This window comes from Vidua macroura, chromosome 13 (assembly GCF_024509145.1).
Source record: "Vidua macroura isolate BioBank_ID:100142 chromosome 13, ASM2450914v1, whole genome shotgun sequence".
In the NCBI taxonomy this organism is placed as follows: domain Eukaryota; kingdom Metazoa; phylum Chordata; class Aves; order Passeriformes; family Viduidae; genus Vidua; species Vidua macroura.
This window is the reverse complement of record NC_071583.1, coordinates 17,668,042-17,695,130: the sequence shown is the minus strand read 5'-3', so window position 1 is coordinate 17,695,130 and position 27,089 is coordinate 17,668,042. Positions and strand designations below refer to the sequence as shown.

At 48.5% G+C, this 27,089-nt stretch overlaps 1 protein-coding gene and 1 long non-coding RNA gene across 2 annotated transcripts; both read right to left on the bottom strand.

The window, feature by feature from the left end:
- Positions 1-403: 403 nt before the first annotated feature.
- LOC128813939 (uncharacterized) lies at positions 404-13,744 on the bottom strand. Its single transcript, XR_008439219.1, has 4 exons — positions 13,535-13,744; positions 9,681-9,771; positions 8,886-8,996; positions 404-506 (listed from the first exon to the last, which is right to left on the bottom strand). It is a non-coding gene; the product is annotated as an uncharacterized LOC128813939 (long non-coding RNA).
- Positions 13,745-19,943: 6,199 nt separating this feature from the next.
- LOC128814112 (PHD finger protein 7-like) lies at positions 19,944-23,258 on the bottom strand. Its single transcript, XM_053989692.1, has 9 exons — positions 22,883-23,258; positions 22,462-22,553; positions 22,275-22,376; positions 21,872-21,996; positions 21,630-21,795; positions 21,438-21,544; positions 21,110-21,223; positions 20,852-20,970; positions 19,944-20,698 (listed from the first exon to the last, which is right to left on the bottom strand). Exons 1-9 carry the CDS (start codon positions 22,923-22,925, stop codon positions 19,944-19,946), a joined length of 1,623 nt encoding a protein of 540 aa, XP_053845667.1. The 5' UTR covers positions 22,926-23,258.
- Positions 23,259-27,089: the final 3,831 nt, after the last annotated feature.

Here is a 27,089-nt window from a genome sequence, read left to right as displayed (position 1 = left end):
ACCCCTGAAAGTGTCCAAGGCCAGCTTGGATGGGGCTGGAACAACCTGGGATAGTGGAAGGTGTCCCTGCCCATGGCAGGAGGGTGGGAATGAGATGGGCTTGAAGATCCCTTCCAACCCAGGCCATTCTAAGATTTTCCAGTTCTGTGCTGGCTGTGAAGAGATCCTTCAAGGCAGGGAATCTCTCCAGTTCTGGAAGTCCTGGCCTTTGCCATGCTCCCACAGCACACGCCCTAGAAGGGTTTTGTTCAAGAACACTTAGAGAGAGAAGCAGCCCTTCTTTGTCTGCACAGTGTTTGCACAGCAACTGGTATTTTTACAGGCACCAGAGCTGCTGCACATCTGTCACCTCTGCGGTGTCCCTGACGCAGGTGCTGGGTGCTCCCAGACTGCACGTGTGGCACTCCTGCTCTGGGATGGGCAGCACAGCCAGCTCCTTCCAGAGGCACCAGCCTGCTGCTCCTGCCTCACACAGCTCCTCTGCTCACCCTCCTGGAAGTGTGGGGCTGCAGGACAAAAGGCTTGTTTTTAGAATGCAGCAGAAGAAAGATTTTTTAATTAACACTAAAAGTGATTAGGTAACAAGTGGCATCAAATTCAGTGTATTGTAAGAAATCAGAATCCTGTATTTCCAGGTGTTCTGGAGTGGACAACAAAGTATGGAGTATTCAGAGACTGACAGTCAATTGTTTCCACCTCTGTGTTCAAACATTGGGTCTAGAGTAAAAGTCATAAAAATCTCCCTTGAGTGTCTCCCTCTCTTCACTAAGGAGGAGACATACACGTCTGAACGTGGCCCCAGGAATCTAGAATTAATTAACATTTTATAGTCACATTTTAAGGACATGCACATAAATAAGAGGCCGGCCTAACTGATATTTATTCAGAGCTGCTGCCATAATAGGAAACCAAGTTAATGAAAAACATCAGCAACTATAGCTAACAGGGGAAGGGGAACAGATAAAACCAAAATGTACACAACTGTTACAGCAAACTTTCACTGTGACAAAGAGAAGCACTCCTTTTTCAGCCTACATTGGCAGCCTAGAACATTTTGATGTGGATTAATTTACCCATCACTAAAAATCAAATTAACTTACTCAGCTGTTAGTAGTTTGATCAAAATGTTAACAAAACCCTGTTAATAATCAATACAGGAGGGCCCTGAAGCTCCCTGGTAGAGTAACGAAAGCCAGAATTCCAGCTTGGTTAGAAACTGGAGTTTCTTGAGACAATTTATATTACCAGTGTTGCCTCAAATGGTATTTGTGACCCTTAAACATCTCCCTTAACCTCCCCAGGCCCCAGCTGGAAGGCATGGAGGAGGTTATTTCTGAGGAAGTAACACTTCTTCCAAGCTAGGATCTCTGAATGATTAATTGTGAAAGGCTTTCATTTTTTTTAATAGGTTTTGATTAAAGCTTTTCTCACAGTACAATACTTTTTAGTCCATTGCAATGCACCTATGAAACAAGTTTGGAAAACGCACTCAGAATTATAATAAAGTAATTTGTAATGGAGCTAAAAAAGATTCTCAGGTGACAAAAGAAGGGGGAAATAGGGAAAACACAACTTCCCTGCTGGAGGACTATTTCTAAGGTATTTTCCCTCACTGATCATGGGACAGACCTTGTTACTGCAGACCAGGAACCTGTTTCCTAGAACAGCCGCTATAAATATGACATCACATTATTTAACCTTTTTTTTTCCCTCTGCATGAGTGACATTACAGTGGAAAGTCTAAGATAATGTGCTTGTTAACTTTTCCACTCTTTGAAGCAGTAAACTGAAACATTCAAGCAGAAGTACTTGAAATAAGCTCCACTTGTCTCATTTTTTCCTGGGTTATCTGCTCAGCATAAGAGACAACTTGTTTCTCATGCATGAAGCAACAATTCCATACCAAATACTAACCTGAAACGTTCTCTTCTGTACCTATTTCACCCTAAAGTGGCTCATTCAATCACAGGAGGCTTTTAAGCAGATAGTGGAGCTGCAGCCACGACTAAGTGACAGTAATGAGACCAGACAGTTTAAAACCTTGATATTGTTTCTGCCTCATACCCAAGCTGACACCCCACTGAGATCCTTCCACATTTACCTCCCTTTATGATACTGCAAAAGGCACAGCTCATCAGAAACAACAACATTAATGAGATTTCTATTGGGATTGCAATACATTTTTCTATTGGGACCATTTGGACACTACTATTTGCCTAATTATTCCTCTCCTAATTAATTCTGCTGGCAGTTGCAGATCTTCAGTTACGTAAATACTCTCCTGTGTTTGTTCAATTAAGTGAAAAGATTCCTGTAACCTAATATGTTAACATTAGGATAAAAACAACTGTATAACCTCCACCCAATACAGAAAATCCTGGAGCTTTCTAAAGGAAAAGCCTCTCAAAGCTCCTTAGACCTCTTATATTTTCCCCTGTAGTTTCTCATAATTTTCAAAAGTATACTCCAAATATTTTCTTCCATTCTTCAGAGCTGGTAAAAGGTATTAAACTACCAGTGAGTAAAAAATTGCATTTCTTTGGAGAGCTACATGGCAAAGAGCATTACCACAACTTTACTACACCAAATGATACCACTTAAATCTTTAAAGGCTTAAGGAGTAAGAGTTCAGCACTCTGCTACCTTATCTGTCACCCACACCCAGAGCTGGGGATGACAACAAAAGTTCTGGTGTATTTTGTCTTCCTGGCTTCCATTCCAGTGGGGACAGAGAGAACTCATTTACCCAATTCTTTGGAGGAGCCAGTGTCAGTCCTGTCTCAGCAAATGGGGCCAAAATCCACTAATAGGAGACCCACAGAAAAATGGAATTTTTCCAGCAGGAAAAAGAAAAATTTAATTGTGCAAAAGGACAAACTCTCTACAAGTGCCCACGTGGCCCATGTCAGTGTTCCCTGACTGTTCCAGCTCCTGTGCTGACAGGCCACTTCCCATGCCAAGTTTCCCTACCAGACAACCCTTCCCACCTCCAACTTCAAGCTACTTCAGACTTGCACCTTTTTAAACAATTACAAATAACGTAGGAGAACATCTTCAGTAATTCCACATCAGTGGTTTCTGTGCTTTCCAATGTGTGCACAACAGCCTGTCTGCTTTGGTTTATGACTAGTGATTTACATTGAAAATTGCCTTTCGGGGCATGAAGGACATGCCAGCAGGTAACCACTTAGCACTACAGGCAGAATTAGCTTTTAGGAAATGACAATCTCAAATTTAGGGACGTATTTAGGACAGCCAGAGTTACACAGAGTGTCTCAGAAGGCCAGCTGGTGGCTGCAATTCAGTTATACCATGGATTTGGTATCTAAATGTTCTTATCAGGAAAGTCTGCCATTTCAGCAAGGTAAAGGAGAACAAGTGTTTTAACTCCAGTGGATTTTGACAGTTCTCATGATTACTGCACTTCTAAAACAAACACCTCAGGGCACATGACAGGCTGCTCACAATGTCTGCATTGGCACTCCCTTATCACAGACTTATTTAAGTTTCCAGTTGGAAGCCATCAGCTTGGAAAGAGCTGGTTTAGGAGTATTTTAATGAGGTGCTGACTTAGAAACCAATTTTAATACTCAGAAGGAATAACAGCTGGTAAGGACCAGCCTTCAAGGCTACATGACACACATTATTTTTCAGACTACAAACAGGATTATTGAGTGTTACAAAACAGAATTAGACTTTTCATTCTCTGGGACTGTAAAATTATTTCAGTGTGGATTAGCTCTAGGTTTTTCAAACATTATCAACGTTATCAATTCTATTCAATGCAAAAACTTCCAGCTGTGTCAGTTAAGACAGCAATTAATAAAAAATCATGCCCATTAACCAAAGAGCCTCACAAGATAAAGATGACACTAACTTCTTTCCAAAAGACACATCCCAGTTAATATAAAACTCCTGTTTAATTATTCAGCAGTGAAGTGCCTCCTATGACTTGGCATTCCTGCTTATTTGGAGTTGTAGAAAGAGAACTACTCCACAGTAGGTTTGGCATGGATTTGACATTAGTAAATAATATATGTTAAATATTGAATAGGGATGCAGCAGATTATACTCACAACAAAAAAAAAAAAAAAAAAAAAAAAAAAAAAGAAAGCTTTGGATTTTTATCTCAATAGTTATGAAGCAGGAGAAAATTTTGATAGGAGAAGGATCAGGATCCTTACAACCTGATGGCAGTGAAAATAGATGGTCCAGAATGTTCTTTGGCCTGTCTTCACCACAAAGATACACCCTTGGTTCCTAAATCCAGGTGTAGGCACTTCTTTCCCCCACACCTAATCTAATCCCTGGTATTCAGGACACCAAGAGAACTTCTCTGCAGAGTTCCTTTTCACACCTTTTAACTTCTGCAACCACATTTTTCCTTCCAGTTCATCATGTTTGGAACACAGCAGGTTTCCAGTGCAATGCAGAGCACAGGCCTGGTGCCCTACATGCCAACTTCAGCCTTCTCCCCAGAACACAAACCCCCTCTAGAACCTCTCCCCTTCACCCAGATCAGCACATAATCCTCCAAACACATTTCACTAGGAATGACAAAACTCAAACTCCGCTGCAAATTTTAAATTAGATGGCTTATGGCAAACACCTGTACTCTGTATTAAAATATGCACCTTTCTTGCCAGCCTCTTAGCTATCTGCCTGAGATAGTCTGACTGGTGTACATCTAAATAAAATGAGCTCAACTTGGATTTGATCTCAACTATTACTTAACTTTTAAGTAACACAGAATCATAGAAGGGGCTGGTTTGGGAAGGACCTTAAATACCATCCAGTGCCACCCCCTGCCATGGGCAGGGACACCTTCCACTATCCCAGGTTGCTCCAAGCCCTGTCCAACCTGGCCTTGAACTCCCAGAGATGGAGTGTTCCCACTCCCAGCTTCTCTGGGCAATCTGTGCCAGGGCCTCACCACCCTCACAGGGAGTAATTTTTTTCTAATATCTAATCTAAAACTCCTCTGTTTCAGTTTGAAGCCTTTTCCCCCCGTCCTGTAACTCCAGGCTCTCATAAAAATTCTCTCTCCATCTTTCTTGTGGGCTCCTTTCAGGAAGGCCACAGTTCAGTCACCCTGAAGCTTCTCTGGGCTAAAGTACATTGATTTTGTTTAAGAGTGGAAGGGTTGAGGGAGGTGCATGTGAGAAGACATTGGTATGTTTTTCTAATTATATCAGCTGATTTTCTTTGTCTCATGACGTATCTGTATTTTTAGAAAATGTCTCCCCACTACATGCACTGGACATGTAGTCAGTGAATAAATAAGTACCTGGGCTTGCTTCATTCACTACTGAGGCAGAAGAGGCAAGGCTCTTCCCTTGTGCTGTAAAACCTCCATCTGAAAACTGCAATTCAGGTACAGTTCTCCTTCATTAAAGGGAAAAGAAGAAAAATCTTTCATCTAATGACCAGGAAAGAGACCAGCAATTTGTGCTGGGATAAAACCAGTAGAAAACATTCAGATATATCCTGAATTGGAGCTCCTGCTGTCCTAATCATCAAAATGAAAACGTGCAATTTCCCAGAAGTGCGGTTCTTCTCCAGCCCCAAAATATGTCCTGTCCTACCCCACCTCCTTTAAAGAACAGAGGACAATCAGTGGTTAAAACAAGCATGGGTAAGAATGTAGTAGCACTGCTATAAAACAAGCTTTAGCATGGTCTGGTAATAAATCTGCTGTAATATAAGATGTAAGAATAGCCCTTGTCCTAAAAACACTGGAACAAGTAGATCTAAATCTTGTACAAAGCGAAGCTGAATTAGAAAACAACATTAACCACGTGAACTTGCCACCTGTCCCTCGCCCAGGCCCTGCCACCTCCACCTCAGAGGCAACAGAAGAGCCCTATCTCATCACTCAAAGACTCACACAAGTTAGCTCAGATCACCAATTTAAGTCACAAAGCTGCCCTGGCTCACTTTGCCCAGAGCAGGACACTCACATCATCCCTCCAGATGCCTTGCAAAAGGCAGCTGTTACCAATGGGGAGGGGATTAGGAGAAGCTGCAAATCAGGGGGAAACAAACATCCAATTCCAGCTTTATGTTTCAAATGAACATTTCCATAGCAACCACTGACTCAATGAGCCCAATTTTCAGGGCTGGATTTGTATTTATTCAAGAAAGAAGCATAAAATGTTAATTTGAGGCTGTTACAAAAGGGAAATACTCAGCATGTTGCAAGAAACTGCTCAGCCATAAATTAAGAACTATAGTAGATGAAAGTGTTTGTATTTGTAAATTTCTTTGGGGCTATACATTCGTTCACTTCTGTGGATGGGATGTGTTCAAATACCTCCGCACTCAAAAATTTTAAAAAGTTGAATTTTAACTAAAACATATAAGAATAATTCCAAAGTAACCATGAATTACCTTTTTAAAAACCCAAACCTGATCAAGTTTGCAAGCATATATTCTCCCTTATTTTTCAAGGTTTGTTATAATTATCCATCAGGAATGAATGTGCTCCACAGAGTTTAAAAATATTGGGGGTTGGACTAGATGACTTCCAACCATTTTCTCAATAGCTAAAGGAGAGAATGACTGGTTTGTATTTTGTCCAGCTATTTGTTAATTAAAATACATAGTAATGACAACATATTAACCAAACTTCCATTGTCACATACTTCAGTAATCAACATAAAAACAGGTCTCTCACACATTAAATTTTAAAACACTTCGAGGTCATAGAATTTACTGGCAACCCAAGTATTACCAAACTTTACATTCCTGGAACTATAGAAGATGATATGAGAGCAAAGCAAACTCTACAGATCAGATTCCATGCCCAGACAATCAGATGAAGGCAGGGCATCAAACTATCACAGCATCAACAAGTCTTCAGCTGAGTTTCTGCCATTTATATGCAGCTAAAGGAACAAGTCAAGAAAGGGCAACGCAAAAAAAGATAAAATTAAGATCTCCATAATTAGCTGATAATTCAGCTGAAATGAGACGCCACTAGCAGCTGTGAGGTGTTTAGTTTTGCTATCGTCCCTTTTATCAGCAGCACAAAAGTCAGCATTTCAACAAATGATGTATTTTCCTGTCTCAGACCTGGCTTCAGAAACAATTGCAGGGCAATGATGGCTGTTTGTGTGTTCACAGAGCCAGATCTAGAACAACTGGTATTCCACAGAATCCTTGAAAGCCTCTGGAGTAAGTACTTAATGAACACATCCCTGAAGGCTTTCTGGGACATTTTAGTTTTCACATGCTGCAGGAGAGAAGCTGGACTAGGACAGTATTTGGCTATAGCTGTAGGAGGTAATATTGTAAATACTCTCTGTAAATATCCTCACTGTGTTCTAAGTGTCAATGCCTCTTACATGCCAGCAGTCATAAGGTTCAGTGGATCAACATCTAGTCCATTTATTTGTGAAGTAAGCAGCTGGAATAAGCCTTTGATTCTGATTGCTTCTCCAACAAGAAGGCTGGCAACCTGCTCATACAAAAGATCTGCTCATTTTCAGTATTTGCACATTTTTGGGGCAATCACTGGAGCTGTTATTTGTGGCTTGTCACCCTGGTCTGGGATGGCAGGACGAGCAGTAATTGACTCAGGGTCCTGTTCATAAAATAAGCTCTTACCTAAACTTAAATGGGGGGAGGCCTGATATGAAATAGTTACGGTACTTGTAATAAATGAACAAAATTACAAAATTGACTCTAAGAGGCCAAGGCTGGCACCTTTGCTCTTCATACAGGACAATTTTCACTTTCTGATCTGATAATAATTTTTTTAAAAATAACCAGCAGAGCAGTAAGATAGAAATCAGAGACTTCAGATTGCAGAGGATGGGTCAGATAATCCTACAAATTATTGTCTAGAATTAAGAAATATGAAATGCTATTGAGATAAACAGGTGGTTTGTTTTTTTTTTTTTTTTTTTTCCTTAACAGTAGACATTAAGAAGAAGTTAAAAAAAAATAAACTAAAAAGAGAAACAAAGAAGGGCAGCTGAGCACAAAAGTCCACTGACAGCCTGCAGGAGCCTGACACCTCAGTTTTATTTGTATTCTTAAAATATAGTCCTGCTGCCAAGGCTACGGAGTTGATATGCTCTATTTACAGCAGGAGAAGCCAGAGCCCAAGACAACTGCAGCAGTGCCAGGCCTGGAGGTGAAGGCACTGCTTTGTTACAGGGACATTCCCATGCCCGAATCCTCAGTGAAGGAAGAAAATCACCAATGGCAACACCGCTGAATAAACACAAAGCACATTTCAATGGCCAGCTGAAGTGCCCAGAGGAGACAGACATTAACCACCCTCACACTCATCCTCAGGACAGTTTTGTGTCCACATTTGACAGTTCTCCCTTTGAATGTTGTTTGGTTTGTTATAACTCAGAAGCTTAAAATAACAGTGCCCAGTGTAGTTATCAGACCCCCAAATAGCCCTCTAACAATTGCCTTATTTATTTGCCGCTGTCATGTCCCAAGACTTTTATCTTAGGTCAGAACAAAAGAATTACAGCCTCCTGCCCATGTTAGACAGAGAGAGATTTTGAAAGGATATAAGGACAACCATTATCTGTTGGGAGGTTATTTATGAAGAACAGGAAGTTCAGGGGAGATGGAAAGAAGTCAAATTGCTTTCCAAGAATAGGAAGAAAAGCTTTTTAAAGCCAGTATACTTTGCCACTTTATCTTTGCTTCTCCCCCAAGACAAAAGATTTTGCATTGTGACTTTATCACACTTGGTTTTGTATCTAGAAAATTAAATGGCATTGTTCTCTAAAATGATAAAGCTGCAAAATCTAAAATTAAAAAACAAAAAAAAAAAAACAAAAAAAAAAAAAACCCAACAACAAAACAAAACAAAAAAAGTACTTGTCAATTCAACTGCAAGATAGATAAAGTGCTACCTGCCAGCATCAGTTGGCAGGTTCTGCCAGGGTGCAAAGGCTTCCACACGAGCATGACATGCTGGAAAGAGTCCTGTGTCGATTCATCACAGCGGATAAGTTTAGCAGGACCTGAGCAAATACAGAGATTTGTACAGTTTCAGAAATCAGATAAAGGATTCCTTCCAAGCTCTCTGCTACAGTTTCAATTCATTATCTACCAGAAGAAAAAAAAGTAAAACAGACCTTTAAAACAGACTATCAAACCAGTAGTGGAGTTTTCAAGAATGAGTAATTTTCTCCACTCTATGGGACTGGGCTTAAGCAGATCCCACCCTTGAAGGAAGCCTGGGAGCACAAATACAGAAGGGGCAATCCCACCCTGAATTTGTCAGGAAGAGGAGCTGCTCTTTCCACTCTCTGTGGTCATACAGTTTGTCTTTTCCAGACTGGGAGGTTGGAAATTTGTTGTTAAATTACACTTCTAACAAATTTAGGAGCTTTAGATATTGCTTCAATACAAGCTATTTTTATTACATCTCCTTTACTATATAAAAACTATTGTTTTTTAAATTAAGTTTAAAGCACTACTGCAATATAAAATAAACTTTTTTTTTTAAAAGTACTTTATCCCTCAGAACTCAAGTAAGGTTATATAAACAGACATGCATTTGTTACCATACAGAATCCTAGAAGCCTTTTGTCTCAGTTATTGTTTAATTTTTTTTTTTTTTTTGTAAAGTGCTGACACATTTGTCAGGTGACAACAGGTTAAGTAATCCAACAGGCAGTTCTCTTTTCACTACCCACCATTACCTTCATACCATGAAGACTGGTTTTTGTCAAAATAAATGAGGCTATTCCATATGACAACACATTTTTCCCCACTAACTCCAACAGCTGTAACCTGAAAACAGGAAAAAAAAAAAGTCAACTGCCAAGGTAACCCCAAAAGTTTTTATTCTTTTAGAATTTAAAACAGTGACTGCACCACTTGTTTTTATGCTTTTCTCTCCTTCATCTTCTTGTCAGTACAAAACACATACCATGCATACTTCGAACCTGGTATATTCCCAGTTAAATCAAAGAACATGGCAGCATCCAAGCATCCACAATTACCTGCACTGAGACATAAATGGATCATCATTTATCAGTCACTCTGCTTATGCAAAGTAGGTATTGCAAATCACATGGATGATAAGAGTGTATGCAGAAGGTGTCTAGGAGATAAAAATCTATGTGGATCTAAGGCAGAAAACATGCTTTTAACCTAAAAAAAAAAAATAAAAATCAAACCTCACAGCTGAGGTGAAACAGCTCGAGAAACTACAGCATGTCAAACTCAGCTTCGCTTTCGCTTAGATCATCTCTCTTGGAAAGGCTGTAGATGTTGGGGTTTTTTTCCTTCAAATTTAAGCTTTTTCTAAAACTGTAGGAAAAAACTGAGACTGCACATGTACATCTTTGATTAGAATCTCCTAGAGGAAACAACTTCATGTGAGAAGCTTGTGAAGAAGATGTTGAAATCAATGGCTTCCCTGCTTCTTATGCCCTTTTCCCCCACTGTGACTGCACTTCATTTACCTGTATTAACAGCACAGATGAGAGCCAAGATAAGAGAAGGAATTTAAAAAGCTGTGGTGTTTTCTATGCCATTACTTAAAGTGCCACATGCAAACCCAAGGTAACAGTCTTTGCTAGACACAGAGGAACTAAAATAAGATCTTGCACACTGGATGTCAGGTAGAAGTGAACATATTTATGAAAATTACTGTAGTACAGGTACTGCATCATGAGTGACAAAAATGAAAAATTCCTTCCCAGGGAGATTCCAGCAGGGAGAAGGTTGCAGACACTTGAATTAGGTTTTCAGGTACTGTTCCAAAACACAAAGCAATAGGAGATTCAGAGATCCCTGTCTTCCATCATGGTATTATTCAGTCCCTCCAGCTGTTTTAGATACCTGGAAGGTGGGACCAGTGTTCCGGTCCTCAGTTTTTGTGATTTGCATTCACTCCTCAACCTCTTCCCAATCCCTTAGGGTGCCAGGCTGCCTTGCAGGATCCTCACTGACACCAGCATTAGCCGCTTCTGATTGTGCAGCTGCAGCTTGGTACCATTTGATGCAGCTCTCCAGCTCTCCAGTCCTCCTTTACTCCAGCCTCATTAATCAAAATGGATGTTGGCAAACTGCAGTAAATAACAATGAAATTTCTTCAGTGTCTCCTAACTCCTCTTGAAAATTGTGTACACGGAAATTCAGATGTTTCGCTTAGCTGCGCTGCACAGCTGACACTACAGCATAGTTCTTCAGAAAGGCAAACAAAATACAGAACCTTCTCCTGGCACATACAAGTAACAATTAAATGATTGAACAGCAAATGTTTGGTTTAACCAAGTTCTACTGCACAAACCAGAGCGAAAGCTTCAGGACATCACCTTATGTGGGGCGGAGGGAAGAGCATATTAAAAATAAAAGCAAGGGAAGCACCACAAACACTTCCACTGCACCGAGCACCTCTGCAATTGGCTGGGAGAGCTGTTGCTGCACAAACTCTGCCTGCTCCTGCCCCATAGAGTAAGCCCTGCTCCCTGTTACAACAGGCTGACGCACAGCATGGCAAGCTGTCCCCAGTTACTATCCCTGATGGCCATCCCCCCTCAAGCTAACAACAGTAACAAGTTTGCCCGAGGTCCTAAAAATCCCTCATATTGAGCTGTGCGCGGGCGGAAAATTGTCGTCCACAAACGTTTCATGCTAAGCCTAGCAAACTTGTCTTCTATAACTTCTGGTTTCCAAAGCAACAGAACATGGTTCAAATCCCTGCTGGGGTATTGTCCGATAAAAATCCCTTTCAAGTGCGTCATCACTGTAAGAAGGAAAGTAGGGAAACAAAGGTGAGGCAATTTTAAAAGGTACTAAACTGAAGGCAGAAAGTAAATTAAACTCCCTCCTCAAAGAAAACAAGCCTTGGGTTTACAACTAAAATACCTTTACAGTGGATTATTTTTGATTTTTAAATAAGAAAAAGAAAAGGTTTTCCCTTTGTGTGGGACCCGTGTATTAAAATCAACACAGACAAAAGTGTACCTGAGTGTCTAAAAGTCTCACCTGTCCCAGGAGTAACTCTCTGTATTGGAAATCAAAGGTGTGCCCTAGCCTAGGGGAAAAGCGCTGCAAAAATACCTGCTGCTTTAAGATATGAAATGGAAAAGCTAACATCCTACCTCTTCAGCTCCTACTCTAATGCAAAGCAATGCTGAATTTGGAACAAACCCCAGAAACTTAATAAAATTAACAACTTTAATGTCCTGCCAACTGATATGCTGGAGCAAATCCTGAAGGGCCCATGAGATTCACTAATACACTTCGATCACAAAAAGGGGTAGTAAAGTCAATGATCCCAAATAGCAGGCCAAGCTACTGAGAAAATTCCCAACATATAATTAAAAAGATTGAGTTAATAAGGATGTTGCATTAATTCAGGTCCATCAATAAAACAACTCTAACTGCTTTAGGTATCATCTTCAAAACCAGCATTAATGTGGAAGTGTTCAGCAGAAAGTTGGCCTTAAATAGCACTAAAACTTGATTTATTTGTGGTGAATAGGAGATTTCTTCTGCAATTACAAAAAGTAACTGGCCAAGAAGTCACAAGTCCTTCATCACAGGAGTCACACATGGAAATTACAGGATGTGCTTTTTTGGGGAATTGCAACAATACATGAGAGATATATAATAAATGACCAATAAAACTGAATTCTGTAGTTCTGGCTTGAAGAGTATTCTCACTCCTCAGTCGCATCACAAAGGCAAAGGCAAACTAAACTGAAAATAGCAGCCAGGATAGGGCCAGATTTGACTGCTTCAAGTTTTAGAAACCTCTTGGGAAGCCAGGACACTTGCTCAGTTAGTGAACCCACTCCAAACTCTGTGTTTCTATTTGGGTACTGTTGTACTCAGTCCAGCTGGATTAAAACTAAGCAGAGAGATGCCTTCTGAACACAGCAAAGCCATAGCCTCAGGCTCCCTGGACCTGTAGGGAGCGTGTCCTCACTCCCTAGCTGAACAAGCTATTTTTAGATTACACAAAATGGATATCAACAGCCCTGCTGTAATCAAACACTGGTTAAAAACAGCACCTGTCTTCAGCAAAGAGATGGCTCATGATGGCTCCCACAGATGTTCCTAAAGTACTGTGCTGCCCTAGTCAGTTTTCCAAAGGGCCTTCATGCAACAAGCTCTCTGGGGTGTGCACATGGCAGAGTGACATCAGGTGAAGGAGAAGAAAACACTATTACATAGCAGAGAGCTGGCTTTTGAGTCTGGAAGCAACTGGTCTCTTGTTTGGCATCCTTCTTTTGTCACCATCTTTCACACCCTCCCGCTTACACTCCAAGGTCTAGAAGCACACAGTGCCAGCGTGACACACAACACAGTGGCAGTGTGGCACACACCACCAGTGTGACACTCCGTGCAGCACTAGTGTGACATGCAAAACACTGCCAGTGTGACGGAGCTGGGACACAGGGCAGCGTGTGCAGCTGACACATGCCAGCTGAGCTGTAGAAAACCACAGCTGTCTGTGCAAACAAGTCAGTTCTTTATTCTGTGTGCACGCAGACCTTGGACCCACACAGTTGGCTGAAAGGCAGGTGCATCGCTTTACCCCAAAATGGGCTGGGCACGGTGCAGACGTGTACGACTGGCTGCCTGGAATGCAGAGCTTGGACACAGAGTCAAACCTCGATAAGCACAGCTCTGTCGGAAAATGCCGGGAAAGAGCAGAACGAGTGGGGCGATATTAAAGGCCGTGCTCGAAATGGCTGCCCCGGCTCCACCCATCCAGCCCGGGCCGCGCAACACAAACCGCCTTGCACGGGAGGTGGGACCGCCCTGAGGAAAACTGGACACGGAGCGGGGCTGGGCTGTGACACCTCAGGGAAACCCGCCATGGAGCGGGGCTGGGGCTGTCATCCCTCAGGGAAACCCGCCATGGAGCGGGGCTGGGGCTGCGACACCTCAGGGAAACCCGCCATGGAGCGGGGCTGGGGCTGCGACACCTCAGGGAAACTCGCCATGGAGCGGAGCTGGGGCTGCGACACCTCAGGGAAACCCGCCATGGAGCGGGGCTGGAGCTGCCACCCCTCAGGGAAACCCGCCATGGAGCGGGGCTGGGGCTGTCATCCCTCAGGGAAACCCGCCATGGACTGGGGCTGGAGCTGCCACCCCTCAGGGAAACCTGCCATGGAGCGGGGCTGGGCTGTGACACCGCAGGGAAACCCGCCATGGAGCGGGGCTGGGGCTGTCACCCCTCAGGGAAACCTGCCATGGCAGCCACCTCCAGAGTCTTTGATGTATTTGTTTCTTTGCTGAATGCCCATCAAAGACCAATCTAGCATCTTTGCAAACGAGCATGACATGCAAGGCCATTTAAAATTGAGTGTGAACAAATTATAAAAGATAAAGCCTGTTAACTCTAAACTTCCCTTTTTATGACTACCAATCGATATATGAAAACAATAGACAACTTGTTTCTTGTATCTGACTTCAAATATCCATAATGCAAGATTCATTCTGAAGGCAGGAAAAAAGAAAACAAAAAAATAGGATATAGGCAATCTTCCCAAGGCACAGAGAAGAAAACAAACGTTAGAAAACCATAGAAAGAATAGTTTTTCTTCACCTTCTCAGTAGCTGCTGCTTGAACTTTTGTTGTTTTACTTGTCCCTCTCAAAACAAGGCACGTTACAGCTTTATTGTCTCAGTGGTGTATTTCTCCAATTGCTGACTTGCCATTTAAGCTCTGGTTCATCAGAAATCCATGACAAGAGATTCTCCGTGGAAGAGAGTTGCACAAGCCTCTGGATTCCTGACTCTTCACCTCTGCCAATGCCCACAGCAATCTCCTAGCACACCTGAGCTTCCTGTCTTTCTGTGAGAGAAAGATTCAGCTAAAGTCAAGGAAACAGGGCAGGGGAGACCGAGACCTTCCCTTGAGACGCTTTCGGGAAGGCCTGCAAGGACCCTGCCTTCCTTCGGAACAGAGGTGGCCGCGACATGTGGTGTTGGCTGTCTCACCCTAGGTGCCCCCTCTATTCCAGAAGGACTTTTGCCCACTTCATCACTTGTCTGTCCCTCCAGCTCCACGGCCTCAAATGCGCTCTGTAAGGTACCAAACCTCTAAGTCAGCTGCAAGTTTTGAGAATAAGGCAGTGAGCATGGCTCTAACTCGGGTTTTTTAGTCAGGCTTACAATAGATTTTGAGAAGAAGTAGAGAGAAGGGGTAGATAGCACACAAGAATCCAGCACAGTCTCACCAGCTTTTTCAGCTGGGTTCTTGAAGCACAATGCCCAGCGCTTGTACTGCGCCGACTTTTTGTCAGGCCCAGGATAATTTGGGTGCCAAAGTCCTGTTGCCTGCAAACATCACACTTTTTTACCCAGCTGGAGCTGATTTCAGCATATTTGCTGAGTTGACTTTATGAGTGTTTTTCTTATCTTGGCAGTTCTAGCAGATGGCCTTATGGCCCCTAAATTCTGCATCTTTTGTGTCCACTATCAGTGGGCATCCCTCTTCCCAAGCTTTGTCAACTTCCCTCTGGGTCGGAGATCAGTGAAACATGCCCAGGCCTGAGTCTTAAAAGACAATTCTAGCAACAAATACTTTGCTTTTCTGACATCAGGCCATCACTTCGAGCTTGCAGGCTGCTATGTGTGTCACAGGTTAAATGTCTCTTCTTGTTGATCAGGCTTGGAAGTGCGTAAAGCTCAAGCATTACAGGACATGCTTGCTTCAGGAAATGGGCCCTCTCGCACAGTTTGCAACAGGTGCCCGCCCGCGCCTTCCAGAGTGCCAGAACGTTCCCGGCGCCATTCCCGGGCTCAGGGCGCTGCCTTGTGGGCGAGAGCCGCCATGACAGCGCTGGCGCCGCGCGGCGGGGGCCGGAGGGCGGGAAGGGGCGGGCGGGTGTGAGGGGCGGGGCGGCTCCCGCCCAGAGCCGAGCTCGCGCCGCGCCCTCAGCGCGTTCCGCCGCGCTGTTGGGAGCGTGCGGACGTTCCTCGGGCTCTGCGAGGAGCGTGTGGCCGCTGCGGCGTCCCAGTCCGCAGATCTTGCTGCTGCCCGCGGCTGCAGGGCCAGAGCTGTGGCACTGCCAGAGCCCCCCGGCAGAGCCGGGCTGGCAGTGCCGACACCTGAGGGAAGCCCTGGCATGGCACGGCCGGGGCCGCTCGGCAGAGCCGGGCTGCCAGTGCCGACACCTGAGGGAAGCCCTGGCGTGGCACGGCCGGGGCCGCTCGGCAGAGCCGGGCTGGCAGTGCCGACACCTGAGGGAAGCCCTGGCATGGCACGGCCGGGGCCGCTCGGCAGAGCCGGGCTGCCAGTGCCGACACCTGAGGGAAGCCCTGGCATGGCACGGCCGGGGCCGCTCGGCAGAGCCGGGCTGCCAGTGCCGACACCTGAGGGAAGCCCTGGCATGGCACGGCCGGGGCCGCTCCTGCCCCGGGGCCGCCAGCAGGAGCGACGGCTGGGACCTGCCAACAGACCGGCACTGCTTGGCCCTCTGCAGTAGATCGAGAGAGTGGCACCACGAAATAGCAAAATGTTACACCTGATTTAAAACATAAGAGGGGAGCCGTAGAATTGAAAGGAAAATGAAGGTGTGCCAAAAGATAAAGGGCATGAAAGGGAAGACTGAAAACATATTGAATCTTAATCTTCACATTTATCTCAACTCTATCAGGAGAACCATGACGGTGAAAAAAACCTATTAAATGTTTTGACATTAAAAAGGGTCACCTTCATAATTTTGCAAGTATGTCAAAGTCTTAAAAAGCACTCAGGTATTCCTTTGTCTGGTGCTACCAATTTAATAATGAGATTTGGTACAGTTGGCCCTCAAATCCTCCGCATAAAGGGAGCTGAGTGCTTAGATTCCAGGGAAGCCATGAGTTAGTAAAAGAAGTCTTCCATTCTGTCATAGTTCTGTAATAAGTACTTGTTGCTGTTGAGGCAGGGACGGGAATGCAAATGACTCCTAGTTCAGAAGGCAAAGAATGATCTGAACTTTATTAACAACTAGCATTCCTCTTTTATAACCAGGGTCGCTAAGGTGAAGTATGATTGGTCTCAAAGTGAAAACCTTTCACATCATTGGTGCACTGTGAATAGCACACGGTGGTAGAACATATCTATAAACAATATGAACAGAAAGAGAGATGATAGATAATTTACATTCCTCTTGGACTTTTTCCCAGGTTTAGCCTGGTAGAAATCTCTCTCCTTTTCTCTCTGACTGAACTGACAATATCTGTAAGTACTTAGTAAAAGAAGTCATCATTTTGCCAATGGATGCTGATCCCTAATCCACCTGTTATATGTACATATTATAATACTGGGTTTTATTATAATACTATATTATAATACTGTTCAATATAACAAATAATAAAGTGGATGCTATATGTATAATGTTAAAGTAACTTTACTATAGCGATATATATATTATTTCTGCTGTAAACTCAACTTAGAGTAGTGAAATAGTTGATAGAGTTACGCTTGTGGTAATTGAACTGCCTGCTTGGCTGGGATGACATCCAGTGAACATCTGATGAAGACCCCTGCTACTGACATGCCAACTATCAGCACCTACCCTCTGTAGAAAGCATGGACCAAAGCCCAAGCTGAAGGTGGTCATAAGAACGGACTAAAAGCACAGCCAAACAATGTACACGCTCTAAAAAAGGTGGACCCGAGGAGGAGCCATGCTAAACGCTTCTTGGAACATCTAAACTAGTTTAGAGGAAAGTTTAAATATGCATGATTGCTTATGAACATACAATAGGCTGATGCAAAGAAAAGCTATGTGGAGGGTGTCTCCGAAAGAGCAGGTGTGCTCTTGGCTGAATGCCAAGCAACCATCCTTTAAACTTTGCTTTGTTTTTGTATCCTGTTGTCCTTTATTAAACTGCTACGTTTACCAGGAGAGTGAACCTCGTTTTTGACAAATCTGTGCAGGTTTCCTGGAAAGGGTGTTTTTTAGTAGCGGGCTGTTGTAAAATACAACAAGCTGGTAAATTCGTACAAACGCGTTCAGTTTTAGGGTAAAAACCAAAGCAAGCATAGCAGACTGCACCATCTTCTCCATTTATCCTACGTGGAAATCCATGCAGATTAAAACGTGACCTACACCTCGGGATCTGGGCCTGTGCTGCAGGCTCACCTGCCTCTCCCTGCCCAGAATCAGTGGAGGAACAACCAGAGCAGACTGCGGTGTTCCTCGACGTGACGACGGGAGGAGAAGGCGGACAGGAGCAGGGCTCACGCAGGGCTGACCAGGGACTGGTGCCCTCGTGGTTTTGGGCCTGTTCTGCAAACTCCTCACACACTTTTCTCTCCCACAGAGAGAGAGGACCAGCACCTGCACGTCGCACCTGCACAGGGACGCACCGCTGACAGCTGCCATGTCTCACAGCAAGCAGGAGGGCCCTGGTGCCAGGGAGCCAGGTGAGGGCAAAGCCGCCCTCCCACGGCCTGGCCCAGGGGCTCTTGTGGCAGGCGATGTGGGGCCCAGGGCAGAGGCAGGGGGAGGCAGGAGCTGCTCAGCCAGGCCGTGGCTGGGAGCCTCCTTCCTCCCCAAGTGGGGCCCAGCTGGGCCAGGGGCAGCTCCTGGGCCACCCGTGCCCGCAATGGCCCCTGCTCTCCAAGGCCTCCAGCCCTGCCCATCAGCCAGGCAGGCAGGCAGGGACAGAGCAGCCCTTGGGGCCGATGCTGCTGCAGGCAAAGAGCCCCACAGAGGTGCCCATGCCCGCTGCCATTGGCTCTGTGCCCTGCAGCCTGCAGGCTGTGTCGCCGTGCAGAGGCTGACCCCTGTGCTTCCCCAGGCCCTGGCAAACAGCTCCCGTGCTGCCCAGGGCACCCACGGGCGCTGCTGGGGCCTCACACCAACCAGAACCAGCTGGGGTGTGACAGCTCTGCTGCTCTGGGCACGGCTCTCGGGCAAAGCCCTCGCGTGTCCCTGGGCTGGGGGCAGTGCCCAGGTCGGGCTTGGCAGAGCCCGTCCGCTCCTGAAGGGCTGGGGGCACTGCTCTGCTCCGGCCCGGCCGGGTCTGGGGGGCCTTTGGCATTCCTGCTTGCCCTTCCAGCCGCCAGGGATGAGCCGGAGCTCAGTGGCCCCAGCCTGGCCGGACAGTCAGGACTGGAGCCTTCCCGTGGCTCCCCAGCACCCAAGACCATCAGCCCCAGCTCGGAAACACTGCCTAACAAGCTTTGCCAATCTTTTTTCCTGTTAGCCCCTTGAAGGCATTTTGAAAGTAACATTGTTTGGCAACTTCTTCAAGGAATAAAAGTGACACGCTTCTAAGCACTCAAAGGTTTATTGGTTTCCTTGTACTTTCACTCTGGTATCCTTATGCTTCCTTTGTCGTTCCGGAAAATAATGAAAATCTAACAAATTCTTTGGAGAAGGCTCTGAGTCCACTACTGGGAGAAGTACTGACCGCTCTCACCGTCACTTCCGGCAGTGCTGCCGTGTGCCGTCGGGGCCGTGCTGGGCGGCGAAAGCAGGGGCGCGACCGTCCCCCTGCGAGCTCTGCAATTCCCAGTAATCGCTGGTCCGGCACAGGGACAGATGACGATGACACGGGTCTTTGGGTAAAGGCTGGATGAGTTTATTAGGTGGACAGAACTAAGAACAAAGTCCAAGCTGGTGGGCAGAGGAGGGGTGTAGGAACATTAACCAATGAGGGTAAAGCTGGGGAGTGGTCTAAGGTGGGACTAAACTATTGTAAACCTATCAGGGGAAATAGGGGAGTGGAATAACACAGATAGGGGGTCGAGCATAACAAAATAGACAGAGAACACTCTGGAAGGAGGGGTTGGGCCAAGAGTGCTGGAAAACAGGGGCAGGGATGGGGAGGATTGACAACTTGGAAGGGAGGAAGGAGGTTAGGGATGGGCTTGGGAAGATTGATAACTGGGGAGAGGAGGGATTAGGGAAGGGAACAGGGGACAAACGCAGATTTAACACAAAAACACAGCACCACACGGCAGCAAGCAGATGGACTAGAAAGAAAAGATGACACTATGTGCTGCTGTTGGAGGTCCCAGTTGAGACCCGATGTCGCAGGCGGGAGCGGTTGCTCCTGCGGGACACCCCTGACGGTGCCCCCCTGCACCTGGGCCTCTGAGCCCTTGCTGCTGTCCTCCTGTTCCTGTCCTGGCGACTCCTGGACAGGACAGGTTGATTCAAGGCCCGGCGCTGCAGGCGGGAGCGGCTGCGTCCGGGGGATGTCCCTGACGATGTCTCCCTTGGCCTGGGCCTCTCAGTCCTTGGTCTTGTCCGGCTGCTCCTGTCACGGCGACTCCTGGACTGGGCAGGCGGACTCTGGGTCTGACCTTGCTGGCAGGCACGGCTGCGTCTGGGGGATGCCCGTGAACGTGTCTCCCTTGGCCTGGGCCTCTCAGTCCTTGTGGTTGTCCTCCTGCTCCTGTCACAGTGACTCCTCCATCGAAGGGGTCCTTCTGGGGCCCGACCTTGCTGGCGAGAGCGGGTTGGCCTGCAGCCGGGCCCAGCACGTCTGGAATGGACCCTGTCCTCAGGGTCAGAGGAGCTGCTGTACGTTGAGCTTGATGTGCTGAGGCTGCTGGTGTCCAGTGAAGACAGCAGAGACTGCAGGCATACTATGTGTTGGTGGCTGCTGCTGGTCTCCGCAGATGGAGACTGGGGATCCAGCCCCGATGGCACCAGGGTGCCAGGTGCTGAGGAGCCATGAGCAGGCTCCAGTCCTGACTGTCTGGTCAGGCTGGGGCCACTGAGCTCTGACTCATCCCTGGAAGCTGTAAGGCCAAGCAGGAATGTCAAAGACCACCCAGGCCCGAGGCAAGCCAGGCCAGAGCAGAACCCCCAGCCCTTCAGGAGCAGACGGGCTCTGCCAAGCCCAGCCTGGGCACTGTCCCCAGCCCAGGGGCACCGGCTGCTTTGCCTCCTACCCGTTCCGACACCAGCACAGCTGTCACACTCCCAGCTCTGTATGCGGTTTCTCAGGCCAGAGCAGCGCCTGTGGGTGCCCTCAGCAGCGCAGGAGGAGCACAGGAGCAGTTCCCAGGGCCTGGGGAGGCAAACGGGCTCGTGGACAACGTGTCCACAGCACAGGATTGTCCAGACAAATTCTTCTGTTTCTTTCCCCTGTGAGCCCTTGAAGTGACACATGTATCCTGCAGAGCCTCAGGTGCAGCTCCCCAGCTTACCCCTCTTCCTCTGCCTCCTCCCTGCCTCCCGGGTAAAGGCAATCCCTGGCAGTGCACCTGCTGTGCCTCTCTCCTAGATCCGCAAAGGCATCGTTGTCCTCCCATGTTGGCAGTCTGACGGAGAAAGGAAAAGCTGATGAGTTTCTGATGTCCTGCCCTCATGGAGGTACAGGTTGTCACCGCTCTTTCTCCAGCGCTTTTCCAAGTCCTGTGTGACGCTGAAGCCCAGACTCACGGGACAGGGCAGGGCCAGGACTGCTGGGGCAGGGCCTGGTGCAGCACAGCACTTGCACCTCCTGTCCTGTGAGCCAGGCAGAAGGACACCCACCTGAAGGGAATTCGGATCCCCATGATGAACATTTCAACAGTGAATGCCGCCTTGTCTCTGCACAGGGGGCACTGGAAGAATAAAGCACCAGCGCGCATGGCCTGTCCCTGCAGGGCAAACAGAAGCAGCGTGAGCAAGGCCCTGGTGCTGCTGAGCACCTGCTGTGCCCCGGGCTGAGGGGATGGCTCCTACCTGGATGCAGTCCCTGTGGAACCAGGCCCTTTTGCACGCTGGGCACACCAGGGTTCTGAAGGTCTTTCTATCCTCCACAGGCTCCATGCAGATGAGGCAATCGGTGCCCGGCTCTGGAGTTGCCTCCACTCTGTCCTGCTCTGGACGGTGCTCAGGGCAGAAGGAGCTGGAGGAAAATGGGTGGGCAAAGTGAGAAATGCAACACCATTCCACAGGGGTGGCCAGAAGGGGAGAGGAGGTACCTGTATGGGGTAATGTAGACATTGACACAGCCGCCCTCCTTGGCACAGGGCAGGTGGAACCATCTGTCACAGTCCTCCTTGCAACACATGATGGTTGCCCCGCTCTGGCCACAGACGCAGCAGTGCTGGAAAGAGCCAAGCAGCCCCATCAGCAGCAGCCTCGGGGCCTCCCCAGGCAGCCCCACGGCTCCAGGCAGGGCGTAGGATGTGGCCACTGCTGGGTCTCAGCCCACAGAGACGTCTGGCGGAGGAGGCTCCTGTGCCAGAGCCTCTGTGCAGCTGCTGGGAGCCAGACTTTGTCCCACAGCCGGCCAGAAGGGCAGGCCTTTCATTCCAAGTGTCTGGGCTCAGCTCTGGCAAACCTGGCCTGGCACAAATCTCCCTGCTCTTGTCAGGCTCTCACCTTTAGTGCTGCCCGCCAGACTGCAATTTGGATATCTCTAGGAAGAAATCCCATGAGTCCAACACGATCATTGTCTTGACGAAAAAGCAGAGTGGCAAAGAACTGCAGCAAAGGGGATGAGCAGATGAGGAGAGAGAGGCAGGAACTGCCCATTGCAATGGTGGAGGGAGCACCTGGAGCCACTCACCAGGCAGAACACGTGGGCACAGAGCCCGCAGTCCTCCAGTTTGTCACCGCAGATGTCCGGGTCAGCCTCTGCACGGCGACACAGCATGCAGGCTGCAGGGCACAGAGCCAATGGCAGCGGGCATGAGCACCTCTGCGGGGCTCTTTGCCTGCAGCAGCATCGGCCCCAAGGGCTGCTCTGTCCCTGCCTGCCTGCCTGGCTGATGGGCAGGGCTGGAGGCCTTGGAGAGCAGGGGCCATTGCGGGCACGGGTGGCCCAGGAGCTGCCCCTGGCCCAGCTGGGCCCCACTTGGGGAGGAAGGAGGCTCCCAGCCACGGCCTGGCTGAGCAGCTCCTGCCTCCCCCTGCCTCTGCCCTGGGCCCCACATCGCCTGCCACAAGAGCCCCTGGGCCAGGCCGTGGGAGGGCGGCTTTGCCCTCACCTGGCTCCCTGGCACCAGGGCCCTCCTGCTTGCTGTGAGACATGGCAGCTGTCAGTGGTGAGTCCCTGTCCTGAAATGCCACCGTCTCCTCCAGGTGCTGGTCCTCTCTCTGTGGGAGAGAGAAGAGTGTGGGGAGTTTGCAGCACAGGCCCAGAGCCACGAGGGCACCAGTCCCTGCTCAGCCCTGCGTGAGCCCTGCTCCTGTCCGCCTTCTCCTCCCGTCGTCACGTCGAGGAACACCGCAGTCTGCTCTGGTTGTTCCTCCACTGATTCTGGGCAGGGAGAGGCAGGTGAGCCTGCAGCACAGGCCCAGATCCCGAGGTGTGGGGTCCCTCTGGTCCCTGGGCAGCAGCGTCCGGCCCAGCCTTCTCCTCCCGTTGCCAGGTCGCACTGACACACGGCCTGAGCCCAGCGTTCCCTTTTGGGGCCTTGGTCGCACGGGTCACAATGGCCACTCTGACATCAGCATCGTGCAGCCAAAATCGGGGCAGCCACAGCCTCAGGTCCCTGGCAACCACTCGAGGCGGCCCCCTTGGGAACCCAGGTTCTCAGATGGGTGCAAAGGTTTGGTCAGCAGGGAACCAGGCAGGGACTCCTGCAGCGAGTGCAGGGTCAAATGCCAGGCCCCGAGGCAACCCTCGGGCACTGCTCTGCTGCTGCTCCTGGTGCTGCTCCTGCAACTTTCACACAGACACAGAGCCGCCTGCTCTGTCTCAACCCTGTTCAGCACTGGACAGCAGGACACAGTCAAATGTTGTCTTGGCTATATGATCGAATTATTCAAAGTTTTGCAAAGACTCACATTCAAAGCACACACAAAAGAAACCCGCAAACCCTGCTACAAACATTCAATTGACACAAAAAGCATATTCCTCTTCAGAAACACAGGCTAACACTTTGGGCCAATGCTTTTTCCTATTAGATCTTTGAAAGGATTTCAAACATAACATTGGGAACTTCTTCAAGGAACAAACAGGAAATGCTTCAGACCTCAAAAAGTAGATTTATTAATTTGCTTTCACTTTCCTTTTAGAATCCTTACGCTTTGCCTGGCATTCCAGAAAATCCAACATAATATTAGAGGAAGTTTCTGAATTCAGAGTTTTTCTCGAGGACTTTCTTTACATACGTACAAGGAAGTGTGCCTGTAACATACAGAGATGCAGTGGTTTCCTTGACTGGTCATCACAAGATGACGTTATACACTCCTCTATACTAAAAAACTTCTGTTGCTTGGGAATTACAAAGCTTCAAGCATTTCTAGAGGCTTTCCCCTGTGCAACTTCACTAGGTCCCTCTCTGCTCAACTCTCAAGCCTGTCCAGGTCCTCAGTGAAAGGCAGCACAGCCGTGTGGTTCATCAGCCCCTGCTCCCGCTTCTGTCCCATCAGCAAACGTGCTGAGGGAGCGCTCCGTCCCTTCTGCCGGGTCACTGGGGAATAAGGCAAACTAGACTGGCCCCAGCACGGCCCCCTGAGCTCGCAGCTATCTGAGTTTGGAGCTCCACTGTCCACTTCTCTACGCCGCTGTCCCTGAGCTGCCCCACGACCGTGATATGGGAGGCCGGGACAAAGCCTCGCTGAAGTCCCGGCTGACAACAGCCACTGCTCTCCCCTCACAAACCCAGCCAGCCAGTGCAGCAGAGGTGGCTGTGAGATTGGCCAAGCATGGTTTTCTGTCGCTGCAGAGATGGACACAAAGCATACACATACACCTGTACAGTGACAACAATGGCTTCTTCTTCTTCACAAATTGTTCTCAAGATTTATACCCCTAAAAAAGTCTGATCCTAAGGCACTAGTTACATCCAAACAGCTCATTCTATGCAATGGACAAAGCAATAGCTTATTGTATTTTATTGCTACAAAGCATTTAACGTCAATAATTCACTGGCAAGAGTTTACCACAAATTATCAAGGCACGTACGCTGCTGACTAAGGCACGTATCCTCTAACTACCAGTAACTCTGATGTGTTTTTCAGTTTCCATGCTAACGGCCTTGCTTTCTTCCTTGCCATGGATAAACTCGTATTTTATTCATTTCTTCTTCTGCAAACTCAGTCGTTTGCCCTGCAGGACAGCAGCTAAGCCCAGCCACGGTTTTCCCTTCCTGTTATTCCACACTCTTAGAGATGACATCCAGGAGGAGATATTCTGTCACTTTCTGGGGATGGAGCTGAGGCTGATGGGCCTGCAGTTTCCTGGCTTCTTCTTAGTGCCCTTTTGGAAGACTGGCAAGATGCTGGCTTTCCTCCACTGTCCACGCCTCTCTCTGAGGGTATCACCATCCCTGACCTGCTGGCAGAGGGCCCTGTGCCAGAGGCAGGAGCAGAGATTTCCCTTGGCCCCAAAAGGGAACGCTGGGCTCAGGCCGTGTGTCAGTGCGACCTGGCAACGGGAGGAGAAGGCTGGGCCGGACGCTGCTGCCCAGGGACCAGAGGGACCCCACACCTCGGGATCTGGGCCTGTGCTGCAAACTCCCCACACTCTTCTCTCTCCCACAGAGAGAGGACCAGCACCTGGAGGAGGCCATGGGTGCTCCGGCTGAGGGACTCACCGCTGACAGCTGCCATGTCTCACAGCAAGCAGGAGGGCCCTGGTGCCAGGGAGCCAGGTGAGGGCAAAGCCGCCCTCCCACGGCCTGGCCCAGGGGCTCTTGTGGCAGGCGATGTGGGGCCCAGGGCAGAGGCAGGGGGAGGCAGGAGCTGCTCAGCCATGCCGTGGCTGGGAGCCTCCTTCCTCCCCAAGTGGGGCCCAGCTGGGCCAGGGGCAGCTCCTGGGCCACCCGTGCCCGCAATGGCCCCTGCTCTCCAAGGCCTCCAGCCCTGCCCATCAGCCAGGCAGGCAGGCAGGGACAGAGCAGCCCTTGGGGCCGATGCTGCTGCAGGCAAAGAGCCCCGCAGAGGTGCCCATGCCCGCTGCCATTGGCTCTGTGCCCTGCAGCCTGCAGGCTGTGTCGCCGTGCAGAGGCTGACCCCTGTGCTTCCCCAGGCCCTGGCAAACAGCTCCCGTGCTGCCCAGGGCACCCACGGGTGCTGCTGGGGCCTCACACCAACCAGAACCAGCTGGGGTGTGACAGCTCTGCTGCTCTGGGCACGGCTCCCGGGCAAAGCCCTCGCGTGTCCCTGGGCTGGGGGCAGTGCCCAGGTCGGGCTTGGCAGAGCCCGTCCGCTCCTGGAGGGCTGGGGGCACTGCTCTGCTCCGGCCCGGCCGGGTCTGGGGGGCCTTTGGCATTCCTGCTTGCCCTTCCAGCCGCCAGGGATGAGCCGGAGCTCAATGGCCCCAGCCTGGCTGGACAGGCAGGACTGGAGCCTTCCCGTGGCTCCCCAGCACCCAAGACCATCAGCCCCAGCTCGGAAACACTGCCTAACAAGCTTTGCCAATCTTTTTTCCTGTTAGCCCCTTGAAGGCATTTTGAAAGTAACACTGTTTGGCAACTTCTTCAAGGAATAAAAGTGACACGCTTCTAAGCACTCAAAGGTTTATTGGTTTCCTTGTACTTTCACTCTGGTATCCTTATGCTTCCTTTGTCGTTCCGGAAAATAATGAAAATCTAACAAATTCTTTGGAGAAGGCTCTGAGTCCACTACTGGGAGAAGTACTGACCGCTCTCACCGTCACTTCCGGCAGTGCTGCCGTGTGCCGTCGGGGCCGTGCTGGGCGGCGAAAGCAGGGGCGCGACCGTCCCCCTGCGAGCTCTGCAATTCCCAGTAATCGCTGGTCCGGCACAGGGACAGATGACGATGACACGGGTCTTTGGGTAAAGGCTGGATGAGTTTATTAGGTGGACAGAACTAAGAACAAAGTCCAAGCTGGGGGGTGAACAGAAGTTTTTGGGCAGAGGAGGGGTGTAGGAACATTAACCAATGAGGGTAAAGCTGGGGAGTGGTCTAAGGTGGGACTAAACTATTGTAAACCTATCAGGGGAAATAGGGGAGTGGAATAACACAGATAGGGGGTCGAGCATAACAAAATAGACAGAGAACACTCTGGAAGGAGGGGTTGGGCCAAGAGTGCTGGAAAACAGGGGCAGGGATGGGGAGGATTGACAACTTGGAAGGGAGGAAGGAGGTTAGGGATGGGCTTGGGAAGATTGATAACTGGGGAGAGGAGGGATTAGGGAAGGGAACAGGGGACAAACGCAGATTTAACACAAAAACACAGCACCACACGGCAGCAAGCAGATGGACTAGAAAGAAAAGATGCCC

What these genes read in the sequence shown, in the direction of transcription:
- LOC128814112 (XM_053989692.1), bottom strand. Translation starts at nt 22,925, where the DNA reads ATGTCTCACAGCAAGCAGGAGGGCCCTGGTGCCAGGGAGCCAG. An exon ending in TCTGGCGGGCAGCACTAAAG is followed by an intron (nt 21,997 to 22,274) that starts GTGAGAGCCTGA and finishes GGCTCTTTCCAG; the next exon opens with CACTGCTGCGTCTGTGGCCA. An exon ending in GAGGAGGCAGAGGAAGAGGG is followed by an intron (nt 20,971 to 21,109) that starts GTAAGCTGGGGA and finishes TTGCCTCCCCAG; the next exon opens with GCCCTGGGAACTGCTCCTGT.